The 14,202-nt window shown below is 41.4% G+C and overlaps 1 protein-coding gene across 12 annotated transcripts in view; it reads right to left on the bottom strand.

Annotated features, from left to right (window-relative positions):
• The window catches only part of LOC122550924 (glycogenin-1-like), a 109,317-nt gene that overhangs the window by 2,666 nt on the left and 92,449 nt on the right, over nt 1-14,202 (bottom strand). For 5 of the 12 annotated variants that reach the window (XM_043692389.1, XM_043692390.1, XM_043692393.1 and 2 more), the window contains 3 exons: nt 11,463-11,507; nt 5,791-5,883; nt 4,520-4,564 (listed from right to left, as the gene is read on the bottom strand). In XM_043692389.1, coding sequence (XP_043548324.1) covers nt 4,520-4,564; nt 5,791-5,883; nt 11,463-11,507 — 183 coding nt within the window. Of the gene's footprint in view, nt 1-4,519; nt 4,565-5,764; nt 5,884-11,462; nt 11,508-14,202 lie in introns of those variants that run through there. The other 7 variants (XM_043692394.1, XM_043692397.1, XM_043692399.1 and 4 more) reach the window with 4 other exon arrangements.

Here is a 14,202-nt window from a genome sequence, read left to right as displayed (position 1 = left end):
CTTTCAAGGAGCTATGAACCTGCACTCCAAGGTCTCTTTGTTCAGCAACACTCCCTAGGACCTTACCATCAAGTGTATAAGTCTTGCTAAGATTTGCTTTCCCAAAATGCAGCACCTCTCATTTATCTGAATTAAACTCCATCTGCCACTTCTCAGCCCATTGGCCCATCTGGTCAAGATCCTGTTGTAATCCGAGGTAACCTTCTTCGCTGTTCACTACACCTCCAACTTTGGTGTCATCTGCAAACTTATTAACTGTACCCATAGAGTCCTACAGCATGGAGACAGGCCCTTTAGTCCAAACTAGTCCATGCCGACCAAAATGTCCATCCACACTAACCCCATTTCCCGGCACTTGGCCCATATCATTCTGATCTTTTCCTCGCCATGTATTTGTCTAAATGTCTTTTCAATGTTGTTAATGTACCCACCTCAACCACTTCCGCTGGCAGCTCATTCCATATGCGTACCACCCTCTGTGTATAAAAAGTTGCCCCTCAGGTTCCCTTTCATTCTTTCCCCTCTAATCTTAAACTAATGCCCTCTAGTCCTTGATTTTCCAACCCTGGGAAAAATACTGAGTGCATTCACCCTATCCATGTCTCCATGGTTATGGAGACAATCATCAACGATGATTGTAAATACTGGTCTGGCTCACCAAAGATAAAAGGTAATGTTGCCATGGTCCCAGAGGAGCACATGGCTGCTCTCCCATCAGAGAGACACGACTGGTGGTTGTTTAACCTGAAATCCTTTAAACATTCATAACCAGAATCACAGTAAAGGTGGTTCTCAAAGAGCGCAACAAGATCTTGATCAGGTAGTCAAATGGGCCAAGGAGTGCAACATAAAGTTTAATTTCGTTAAATGTAAAGTGTTGCATTTTGGTAAGGCAACTCAGGGCAGGAATTATACACTTAATGGTAGGCCCTGGGAGTGTTGCCAATCAGAGATATCTAAGAGTGAAGAAATCTTTGCCAGACATCTTGGTATCTTGTGTAGCTCACGGTAAAATATCATTTGATAATACCCCTTTGAAGTGTGCTTCTGTGGTTTCTTTAACATGGGTTGTGCCAGGGCTGGGCAAGATAGCAGTTGGATGGGTGGAGGGGTCAGGGATTTGGTCAAAGCCTGGACCACTGGTGCCAAGAAAAATGGCATAGTTGCTTGAAATGGGGGCACAGGTAGGCAGGGCAGTGAAGGAGGTGCTTGGCACACATGAGTTCATTGGTCTGATCATAGAGTATAGAAGTTGGGATGTCACATTGCCGCTGTACAAGACATTGCTGAAGCTACTTTTAGAGTATCGCATTCAATTCCGGTCGCCCTGCTATAGGAAGAATGTTATTATACTGGAAAAACTGCAGAAACAATTTCCAAATGTGCTGCTGGGACTGGAGGGTTTCAGTTATTGGGATAGGTTAAGTAGGCTGGGATTTTTTTTTCTGGAGCATAGGAGGCTGAGGGGTTAATCAAATCATGAGGGGCATGAATAGGATTGAATAGCCAAGGTCTTTTCCCTGGGATGGGGGAGTCCAAAACTAGAGGGTTTAAAGGAAGATTTAAAAGAGACATGAGGGTCAACTTTTTCCATGGCATATGGAACAAACTGCCAGAGGATGAGGTGGAGGTGGCTACAATTACAGCATTTGGACAAATACATTGATGGGAAAGGTTCAGAAGAATATGGGCTAAATGCAGGCAAATGGTACTAGTTGGTGCAGACGATTTGGATCGAAACGTCTGTCCCCATGCTGTATGCTCCATTATATAACTGGGATAAGTGCTGATTTCTCAGAGCTCTCTCTATTCCTCCAATTCTGCCCTATTGCACATCCCCATTTCTCACTATGCCAATGGTGACTACACTTCTATCTCCCTGCACCCCAAAAACCTTGAGACTTGTCTATTTCTCCACATTCCTTTACGATGGTACTTTGAAACCCACCTTTGCAACCAAATCTTTGCCAGACATCCTGGTATCTTGTGTAGCTCACGGTAAAATATCATTTGATAATACCCCTTTGAAGTGTGCTTCTGTCGTTTCTTTAACATGGGTTGTGCCAGGGCTGGGCAAGATAGCAGTTGGGTAGGTGGAGGGGGCAGGGATTTGGTCAAAGCCTGGACCGTTAGTGCCAAGAAAAATAGCAATGGTATTTGGCTACAGCAGCAAAGATAATGCAAGCACAAAGACTGTCAGGAGAGAGGGATAAATGATGGAAGAAAAGATTGTGGAACAAAGATCTGCACTTTAATTTCTGTTCTCCTGATGCTGGCGGGCTCACTGCATTCCCCAGCTTTTGATTAACTTTTCATGCCAACAGGTCCAGAACCACAGCTGACATTAACTTGCTCATTCTCTTGAGGGGCCAAATCGAGATTCACATAAAAAAGTTGGCTTCAAAGTAAGAGGTGGGCAAAATGACAAATGATGTGGTACATGGGTGCCCATCTACAGAAATGGTTCAAATTTATTCTGCTTCAGATTTTGGCTCAGTGGTCATTGTTTCAGTAGTAATCCCTTGGCTCCTCACCTCTCACTACACAGCTGTTTGAGTGTTTTAGGTATGTCCCCTGTCCCCACACTGTGTTGCAGTTTGTCATTTTCTATATGTTAGCCCATGTGATGCATGCTGTGGAGAGTCAGTTACTTGTTAAGTCAGATAGCTTGATGATTATTAGCAACACCAGTTATGATTCCAAACTGTGTTAACATTTCGAGTCCAGTGACCTTTCTTCAGAACTGATTGCAGTTAGGGAAGGTTGTATTTATGTTGATGATAGATGCCAGAATGGAAAAGGAGTGAGTGGCTCAGCAGAGAAGGAACCGAAAGAGAGAACACAAGCAAGACAGCATGAGAGTGCAAGCGATTTCAGGATTGTTGATAGTAAGCCAGGGAAGTGAAGAAGCTAGATAGGTGATAATGGGGACTATGAGGAGTTGAAAATGGATTGGCCATGCTGAAAGCAACCCATGACAGGACAGGAACTGGGTTGTGGGGGTGGGTAATAGTCATGGAAGGAAATTGTCATGCTCTAAAATGGTTAAAGTTGAAGTTGAGTCCTAAAGGCTGTAATGTCTCCAAATATCAGATGAGGTGTTGCTCATCCAGATAGCATTGCAGATTGTAGATACTTTGCATGAACGTGTTCAGATACATAATGACACACCTCTGGAGCAGGTGAGGTTTGAACTCAGGCCTTGCAGCTCTGAGGTAGGGTCACCACCTTTGTGTCATATAAACCACATTGTAAAAAGGTGAACATTTGCTTTTCTCAGGGCAAACCCCAGCACCTCTACAGCTTTCCCCATCCTGGTCCCAAATGAGTCTTGCCCTCCTCCCACCTCACAAACACTCAACAACGAACCCTCCTCCTCAACTGAGATTACATGCGCGTTGGCATCACCGTGGGTCCTAGCAAGTCTCTACTGATTCCCGGATGCCTGGCCACCACCATTGCAACTGCTACTCTACCCCACAGGTGGGAAGACATTCCTCATGGGCACAGTCTCACTGTTACACAAGTCTCTGGTCACAATGATCCAAAACATGCTATTGTTTCTGATCCACCAAACCCACAAAAAGAGGGTTTCTCTCTCAGTGGTAGTCTCATGGCCAGAAGGTGCAGCAAGTGGGTGTGAACCCCACTCCACAGACCCTGGGCAAAGAGAGACTAGGACTTCAATTCTGAATTCTAGTTTGACACTCTGCTGAATAACAGTGTCTGGTGGACCCCAGCTGGGGTGCTGTGTGCAGTTGTGGTTACCACAGTACAGGAAGGATGTGAAAATGCTGGAGAGGATGCTCACCAGGATGTTGCCTGGGCTGCGGTGATTCACCTATGAGGAGAGACTGGAGCTATTTTCCTTTGAGCAGGAAATGGTTCAGCGGGGAAGTGATTGAAGTGTGCAGAAGTTCTGAGGGCCACAGATAGGGTAGAAAGGAAGAAACATTTACCCTTGATAGAGGGTTCAATAACTGCAATGCACAGGAGGTTTAAGTGAGGATTTAAGATAAAAGTTTATTCACCCAGTATGGTGGGTGTCTCAATCGCACTGCCTGAAAGGTGTGATGGAGTTGGGAACCATCACAACATTTAAAACTACTTAGATGAAACATCATAAATAGCAAAAACAATGAATAGTCAAGAGCTGTAAATGGAGATTGATGTCCCTCGGTGCTTGATGATTGGTGTAGGCACTTTGGACCTGAAGGCCTCTATCCATGCTGCAAACCTCTATGACTCGGTGGGTGTGCACATCTCAAAATATCAATGACTGGAGACCGTACATTCTCTTTGCATTTGCAACTGATACCCCAGTCAGCCTTATTCCATACAGTCATTATGGCACAGAAGGTGAACATTGATCCATCAATGCCAGTCTGCTAATCAGCCTGTGAATCCTTCCCTCCTACCTTACTGAGCCCTTCCTTCGAGAATAGTGAAGATATGTAGAAGCAATGGAAGATTTATTTTTTAAAAAGCCTCAATTCTACATTGTGAAAAATACACTTACTGGTTTACTTGGCTCAGGTGTGACAGGAGGTATAATTTCAGTTTCCTAAGTGAAAGATTGAATAAACAAATCAGTATCCACATTTTCAAAATAACCTATGATTTACAGAATTGATTAATTGGTAGTTTTGGCCCAGTTTTCCAAAGTACCCTGAACCAAGCAGTCATGAATTGAACTGAGATGAACTTTTACTTTTTTCTTCTTATTTATGACTTCAGTCATTAATATAGGCGCTGTGGTATGGCAACATCTAAAACTTACATTTTTGTAAAAATATACATGACAATAAATTGCTATTCTGTTCGAATTCAAATTCCAATTTTCACCATATTAGGTTCTGTGACTTTAAACTTGAGCTATAATGTTGACATTTGGCCTCTCTGTTCATTTATTTTCGAGTTATTCGAGAGAATAGTCTTGTGTTTGGGTCACTGATTGATTTAATTACTTGTTGCTATTGGCAATCTGGCCTTGGCACCCACAGAGTCAGTGAACTACTCCAGGACAGAAGGCCTATGCAGCAAAAGAGCAAGAGTACGCTATTCAGCCCCTCAAACCTGCTCCGCCATTTAATAAGATGGTTGTTGATCAGTTTATCGAATGCATTTTACTCCAATTCAACTCAGCAAGTAGTAAATATTTTGCTGGAGATGTGGAGGAGAGGTGATTGAGGGACCTTGTGAAAGATAGGGACAAAGCATAGCATAGTTTTGTTTTTGGTCAAGGTCAAATGCATCTGAAAGAATGACATGGCAAGGGATTTTAAAAAGTGAGCAAGGTAAAATAAAGAGGACGGATCTGAAGTTGGCATGCACTGGTCAACATAGCTTCAGTAACAATTCTGCCTCAATAGACAGCAGCTACCATGCTACGTTCTGTATCAACTACAACACAACACTGGGACAGTTACCACCGAGTTAGCTGTGCTCCCCAAGCGACAAATGCACACAGCATTAGAATTAGATTGTGATATAGATGGTTAAGAGGGAAGATCAGGGAGACACAATTGAGTAAGTCAAGCAGTACTCTTGTCATGACGCCCAATACTCAACTGATATGGTAACACAGTCTGCTTTACACAGCATCAGTTCACAATCTTTGATTAGAGGGATTTTTAAGGCAATTACACCTAAAAAGTTTGTATTAAACTCTTAGGGCAACATTGTTGATTAACATGCCCAAGCATTAGAGAGCAGGTTAGCTTATTTTGTAAAAGAGGCTGGGTAATTGAGAGGATTGATTTACGCGGCTAGTTGCAGTCTGATATTCACATGTACCATCTCCAAAGACGTCGTAAGGGGTTCAGCAAGTAACGGCACATTCGGTTCTTTTACATTGTCATTAGGTATATATGCAAAATAGTGCTGTTGAAAATAAAGGAGAATGATTTGTAAATGTCATTTTATCACACCGGGCTTAATCTCTACCATGCCATTTAATTGCTACAATATATAAATGTCATATTTTTCTTTCTAAAAAAAACAACCAAAAATCAATTCAGATTATAGATTCTTGCAACATTGCTACTAAGGTTTCTGTGCAATGCACATTTAATGTTAGAAACTAAAGGAGATCAGAGGACAAACATTTTCACCTAGAGAGAGGTAGAGTTATGGAAGCTGCAGCCTGAGAGGGTGGTGGAGGCAAGTACTCTCATAACATTTAAGAAATATCTGGATGAGCACTTAAAATACCAGGACACAATCGGCGATGGAACAAGTTCAGGTAAGTAGGATTAATGTAGTTTTATACTTTTTAGTCAGCATTGACACAGTGTACGGAGTGTCACAGTGGCTCAGTGATTAGCACTGCTGCCTTAGTTCCAAGGACCCAGGTTCCACCTTCAGGTGACTGTGTGAAATTTGCATGTTCTCCCTGTGTCTGTGTGAGTTCCCTCCACGTGCTCCAGTTTCCTCCCATAGTGTAAAGATATGGAAGTTAGGTGGATTAGCCATGGGAATTACAGGGATAGAGAGCATTGGGTGGTCATTATGGACTAGAAGGGCCGAATGGCCTGCATCCATACTGTAGGTATTCTATGAATGGTGAGCTGAGGGCCTGTTTTTATGCTGCATGACTCTATGATTAAAATAATGCCTTAGCTTAAGGACAGTTTATCAGTTAGCCACTTAGTGACCAAATTAACATTGTGCCTCTTTGCTCAGTATGAAAGCTGGCAGTTCTGTGCCAAGTCAAGCAGTTAAAAAGCAATTAAAAAGTTATAAAAATGCTAGTTTTGACATTTTCCATGATAATTGTGTCCTAAACCAGGTGAAGTATAAAGCTTTACACTCAATGGCAGACAAACAACGAACAACAGTAGGCCATTTGAGCCTTCTCCACCATTCAACATGACCTTGGCTGCTTGGATCTTACCTTCAACTGTACCTTCTTGAATAGTCCCGATAATCCTTCATCCCCTTGGTAATTAAGGATCTACTCCTTGATAATTAAAGATCTTTCTACTTCTGTGTTAAAAATAAAGATTCTGCCTTTTCAGAATGGAATTCCAAAGACTCTCAACCCTCAGAGAGAAAAAAAAATTGCTTCTGCATCTCGGTTTTAAAAGGACAGCCACTTATTTGTAAACCCTGATGCCTAATTCTAGATTATCCCACAGAAGGAAACATCCTTTCAACACCCACCTGGTCAAGTCCCCTCAAGATCTTGTATGTTTGTCACATCTGACTCTTCTAAATTATAGAGGATATGGGCCTAGCCTATCTGCCTAAGCCTTTTTTCAGAATACAGCCTGCTCTTTCCAGGTAACAGTCTAGTAGATCTTCTCTAAACTGCTTCCAACACATTGTCATCTTTCTCAGAGTACCGTGGCCAGTACTGTACACAACACTCTAGATGCAGTCTCACCAATGCTGAAGCATAGCCTCCTTAATCTTGCATTCAGTTCCCTTCGCAACAAACCAATACATTCTATTAGCTATCCTGATTATTTGCTATACCTGCATACTAACCTTCTATGATCCATGCACTTGGACTCACAGATCTCTCCACAACAATATCTCATCATTCAGATAATATGCTACTTTTTTTTATTCTTTCTGCCAAAATGGACATTTACTCTATTTGACAGATCTTGTCCAAGAAGTGGGCGGCACGGTGGCACAGTGGTTAGCACTGCTGCCTCACAGCGCCAGAGACCCGGGTTCAATTCCCGCCTCAGGCGACTCTCTGTGTGGAGTTTTCACATTTTCCCCGTGTCTGCGTGGGTTTCCTCCGGGTGCTCCGGTTTCCTCCCACAATCCAAAAATGTGCAGGTTAGGTGAATTGACCATGCTAAATTGTCCATAGTGTTTGGTGAAGGGGTAAATGTAGGAGTATGGGTCTGGGTGGTATACGCTTCGGCGGGTCGGTGTGGACTTGTTGGGCCGAAGGGCTTGTTTCCACACTTTAAGTAATCTAATCTTGACAGATCTTGTTCTTGATTGTTACTTTATTTACAGAATGCAGAATTACACGTGTCCTCACTACCTGACAACTGCCCCAAGGAGCCCTTTGGATTCTTTTGATGTATCTAACTTAGCCTGTTAAACCAAATTGATCCAACTTTTAAAAAGTGATAGCACCAATAAAGGCACTGTAACAAAAGACAGAATCCCACAAGAAACTTACCAAGTTCAAATGAAAATGATTTTAGAGGGAGTTGATGCACTACAGCTCCTGCAGTGCCCACAAGTCATGGCACAGTCTCTCTTCTTGTTATTTCAAGAAATCATTTAAAATAAGGCACACAAATTAAACCAAAGGTGGAGCAAATTAAACAGCCTCCTTAAGAGCACTGGAACCCTGGACCAAAATCTCAAAGAAAATTTTGTAGGGTAATTATGCACGCCAGCTCCTGTTGGAACCATTGTCACCTTTATATTATCTTAATTAAGCCAATCAAACAGAACTAAACTAAACAAATGAAAGCTTCTTAAAAATGGACACTGTAATGAAAGAAGATTCTAAAAGAAAGCTTACAAATTTAAAGTTTGGTCATGGGGACAGTTTTTGGAGAAACTCATGAAACCATGACCATCTCCATCTAGGTGGTCATGGGCAGCAGATACATGGGAACACCACTTCCTGCAATTCACTTCCAAGTCACTAACCATCCTGACTTCTAAATATATTGTATTCCTTCAGTTTTGCAGAATCAAAATCCTGAAACTTCCTCCCTAACAGCATTATGGGTCTACCTCCAGCACATGGACAGCAATGGTTCAAGAAAGCAACTCACCACCACTAACTCAAGTGCAACTAGGAATGGGCAATAAATGCTGACCCAGCCAGCATTGCCCATGACCCATGAGTGAAAACAAAAAGCCTACTTATAACTGCTCTACTTATTTAAACAATTTTACTGTGTATTTTCATATAATTAACATATTATTAAACACAACATAACCAAAAGTGCCATTTGGTTCGACTAAATCACAAACATTTAATTTTATAAAGTTTAAGATGGCTGAAAAAGAAACTTATTTTTGAATAAACTTTGCTTTGTGATTGGGTTATAGAGGTCTTCGAAGACAGCATTCTTCAAATGCATTAACATTTTGAGTCAGTGAAAGGGCACAGACTTGGAGGTTTGTCTCAAAGAAGTTCAAGACTTGGAAAAGGTTTCGTGTTTGGATACCGCCATGTCTTAGCACACTCTTTAATTTCAGCATTGCTTCCACACGGTTGTGGAAATTCAAATCCCATGGTGATGATAATCAATATTTTTTGTACCAGTGTATGAGAGTTTATTGATATATGTTCATACAAAGCTAACTCTACCAGCTCCAATTTACTCACTGTAAAGTAAGCAACTTAACTTGCGTTCTGCAATCAATTGTGCAGTCTCACACATTTCGTTGTGAAATAGACTCAAACTTTGAGTCAGAATCTACCAACACAAATAACTCAGCTCGAATGGGTATCTCTCTCAGTCATTCCACAATGAGACATATGAGAACTCACTTGCACAGCAGTCAGGATAACTACATTTGGGTGAGCTTGATAAACGCAGACGGGAACAGAATGGAGTATCTTGATGGGGCTGAGATAAAGGAGGGGTGGGAGGAGGTTGGACTAAAGCATAAACACTACCTCAGCCTTGTTGGCTGCTGAGGCAAATATTATTACAATAGATGCAAGAATCCTGTGTTAAGGGAGATCAGGGAGAGTGAACAGAGATTCCTAGTGGGGCATGATTGAAACAAAAGCACACGTGAGACAATCTAAATTGCAAAATATAGAAAATGGTGGAAGATGTACAGTAATGGAAAAATAATCTGTTGATCATACAGTGGTTGGACAAGATGACGTCTGACAGAGGCTCTCAAACCCACAGACATGAACTTTTTGTTGCACAGATGCTGACTAAAGGCCTTTTGGATCTTCTGTTCAATGAATAGGACATCAGGTCATGACCTCTCGAATATATGTATCTCCCGAAGGAACCTGCAAGTTAGATTGGAGGATGGGGGAAATTGACACTGGCAAATGGGATACGGCTGCTGAGGGCTGGGACAGCTGAAGGATGATCATAAGTAAAGCATGGGAATGAGGGAGGGGATCAGCTGGCCAAATAAAGGGCCCAGATAAACAAAGGCCAGAGAAACATGCACCCTCCCAGCCCACTGCCTTCTTCCACAGCATACATAGCTGAGCCTTGGGGCTGTTAGTTATATTCGGGAATGCTTTGCAGAATCAATGCGTGGCACGGTGGCACAGTGGTTAGCACTGCTGCCTCACAGCGCCAGAGACACGGGTTCAATTCCCGCCTCAGGCAACTCTCTGTGTGGAGTTTGCACATTCTCCCAGTGTTTGCGCGGGTTTCCTCTGGGTGCTCCGGTTTCCTCCCACAGTCCAAAGATGTTCAGGTGAATTGGCCATGCTAAATTGCCCGTAGTGTTAGGTGTAGCAGAATGGGTTTGGGCGGGTTGCTCTTCGGAAGGTCAGTGTGGACTTGTTGGGCTGAATGGCCTGTTTCCACACTAAGTAATCTAATCTAATTGGTCAGCAAGATGCAAACTAGCATCTTGTAGACAGAATTGCTATTGTCGCTGACTAAACTGCAGTGTATTTCCAGAACTTTCTGTTTCTCTGTCCGAAGAGTTGTACTGAGAGAAAGTGAGGACTGCAGATGCTGGAGATTAGAGTCGAAAAGTGTTGCGCTGGAAACACACAGCAGATCAGACAACATCCGAGGAGCAGGAGAGTCGGCGTTTCGGGCATAAGCCCTTCATCAGGAATGTACGCCAACATTAAACCTATTAGTCCACCAGTCAAATGCAAGGGTAAAGAAAGCTCAAAGCTAACATTGTGATAAAAGTGGGCAATAAGGGTTTTCATTCACAATTGACACTTTAATCAGTATAAATCCTGATTTTTGTACAATCGATAGATGATGATGATTAAAGTTGTAGAATTTCATTATACATACAAATTGCTAACTATACATGCTGCAGATATCCACAAAACATTGGACCACTTTAAAGGGGTGAACAGTACAATTCAGCACTCCCAACCACTATCACCAGGAATATCATGGAATCTTCTAGAATTGAAGATTAGCCTCCAGGATACAGCTGCAAGAAACCCAGGTCAAAGAACATTGATTTTATAACCTATTTAGAAAGCTTTCTTTCAACCTTCTCATTTACTGTAAAGAAAATATTGGGACATGAGGAAGGAACGCTGATTGTTTCACCAATTGTCAAGGTTACTGCAATTGGCTAACAAAGCAGTCGTCCCCTTCCTCACTGGCCAGAGAAGACAACCAGGTGATGGAGGATGCTTTCAGGAGGAGAACATTCAGTCTGAGCAGGAAACCCAGTCTGCCACACTTGCAGGTAGAGTGCACAACGAGCAGCACTGAATCAGAAGTGATAATGTAACACACTTATAAATTATTTGAGAATTTAAAAATATGCCTCAGCAAATATATACTTACATGTTTGGTTAACATGGAATGGCCAGCGGTTATCTTTTCTCTTTTCTGAAATGGAAAATGAAAAATGGAATTTTTTTTTATTAATTTAAATTAATTAATTAATTTAACCTTTTAAAGGTTATTTATGACTTGCAGTAAATGAAGTAAATAAATTATATTCTTATTTATCTTAACTGGTGCTGCATTCATTGGCTTCCATCACTTTCCATTTTCTCTTCAAAACTGAAAAACAATGGTCCTTGCCTAAGGTAAATTCCACCTCCTGTCAGTCTAGCACTGCAGACACAGCACCCAAAACTGTAATGAAATCCCAGTTGGCAGAGGCCTGGGCATGGCCTAATTGTTGCGCTCACCAAGACCAGCTGCTAGAATTGAACAGAAGCAACTGGAAGGAAGGAAAAGGGCCAAAAACGTTGTTACGACGTGCTCAGCTTCTGGTCCTCATCCAATAAGCCTTGCATGAATGTGACGTGAGGTTAGCATCCATTTTCCAAGACTGAAGAGTCTGTTGGCATTCGCCACGAAATCAAATGCAAGAATACATCCTTCATGGGATAGAATGAAGAGGTATTGCTACCTACAAACCAAACTACTGCTAGTATTTAACTAGAGATCAGGGGAGGAAATATTAGCAAAACCAAGAAGTTCATGATGTTGGAGAGAAAAAAAATTAAGCCATTCAGATATTGTTCTAGTGCTAATATCACTAGACTGGCAACCCAGAGGCTCAGATTATGCTCTGCAGACATGGATTCCAATCATTATGGTGGCTGATGGGAGTTTAAATCAATCAATAAATCTGGAATATAAAACTAGTTACAGTAATGGTGGCCCTGAAGCTACCATTAGAGAAAGAACCAGACTTGATATTCTCGTCCAATATGACATTTCCTTAGTACAATTCTGAAAAATCATAGCAGACTCAGAACACTGATTCCATTTCTCTCTCCACTGATGCTGCCAAACCTGCTGAGTTCCTCCAGTATTTTATTTCATAATTCCAGCAACAACAGTTTCATAATAATAAAAGCAACACACTATCACGATTATCATAAGAACCCATTGGATGAACTTATGACTCTTAAGGAAGGAAATCTGCTGTTCTTACTTGATCAGGCCTGCACGTGACGCTCAACCCACAGCACTGTGAATGACTCTTACCTGCTCTTTGAAATGGTCTAGCCAGCAACTCAATCAAATAGCAATAGTTTCTGGCCTTGCCACTAACATCCATATTCCACAAACAAATGATGAGATTGTGCAAAATGTAACATTTCTATTTTTCAAAAGAAATCCATTAGGATTTGGCTGTCACCGCCCAGACCTTCAACTATTGCCCATCCCGGGTTAATGAGAGAATGTAGTAGTCGACTCAGCTTTCTATCTATGTGGGACTGGAGTCACATATAAACCAGACCAAGACGGGAAGCAGGTTCCATTTGCCTGAAGACATTAGTGATCCAATTAGTCATTTGGTTGTTGTACAATGTTCCGTCACACCACCTTTACAGTTACCAATTCTTCATCCACTGGATTCAAATTCATCAACAGCCAGAGAGTGAGACTCTCTGGATTATTAAGAGTCCTGTAAGGTAACCACTTCAATGCCTTGAAGGAGACCGAAACATTGACGATATCGAGCAGAGAGGGAAAATGGCTCTGAAGCACTGTGACCACAAGGCAAACAAACAATGATTGTAGCTAAACACCGGCCTAATGCTTAGACCACTTGAGAAGAGATTTAAAAGTCAAGCACCTAGTTCAGGCAATTTTTTTTTTCAGAAAAAACTAAAAAGCCTTCAGAAAAGAAACGTTACCCTGAAATGAAAAGAGACCGCCACAAGAAAAAAAATGACACTTTCCTAAACCAAATAGAAGGCAATTGAGGTGGACTGTACAGTGTACTTTCACAAACAAGTCACAAGTATTGCTGAATAAAACAGAGAGGTTGTCAAAGTTTTTGACCTGCACTGATCAAGATACAGGACTGTCAAAGATTCAAAGATTCAAAAAAACAAAATTAATTTGTATTGACTTTGACTTATCAATTTTTTTTAAACCTTATTTGTATTTTATTTTTCTTCATGTTTCCAGTGCATTGGCATTCAGATGCTTAGATAACCTTTGCTCCCAACATTTAAAAAATGCTGTTCATCCTTTCTTGACTTAACTCAACCTAAATGGAAAAGAATAGAAATGACAGTGTGGCCTTCTAGAGCATTTCTGAAAAATAATTCGCAAATTGTATTAGTCATGGTTACTTACTGATGTCAGATGTTGATGTGGAGGTGCCTGTGTTGGACTGGGGTGGACAAAATCACAAGTCACACGACATCAGGTTATAGTCCAACAGGCTTATTGTAAATCACAAGCCTTCAGAGCACTACTCCTTCATTAGATGAAGGCTTCACCTGATGAAAGAGCAGTGCTGCAAAAACTCGTGATTCTCAATACACCTGCTGGACTATAATCTAGTGTCATGTGACTTCTGACAATGCCAGATTTTGCAATAACAATCAAAAAATGTAAGTCAATAAGTAAAAATAACTGCCTTTATATTAAAAATTAGTTATTCCTTTTGTAAACAGAAATCAAATTCTCAAACTGCCACAGAGGGATTTTAAATGCTTGTGATCCAGATTATGGCCAGTCCACTAACACAACTACACGGCTGTAGTTTTTTGGATATTGGTTGAATCCTGATGACCAGTCAGACTGAATCAGAATCACAAAAGATATG

This window comes from Chiloscyllium plagiosum, chromosome 6, assembly GCF_004010195.1.
Source record: "Chiloscyllium plagiosum isolate BGI_BamShark_2017 chromosome 6, ASM401019v2, whole genome shotgun sequence".
In the NCBI taxonomy this organism is placed as follows: Eukaryota; Metazoa; Chordata; class Chondrichthyes; order Orectolobiformes; family Hemiscylliidae; genus Chiloscyllium; species Chiloscyllium plagiosum.
Note: the sequence above shows the minus strand (reverse complement) of the source record. Positions and strands in the feature narration are given on the sequence as shown.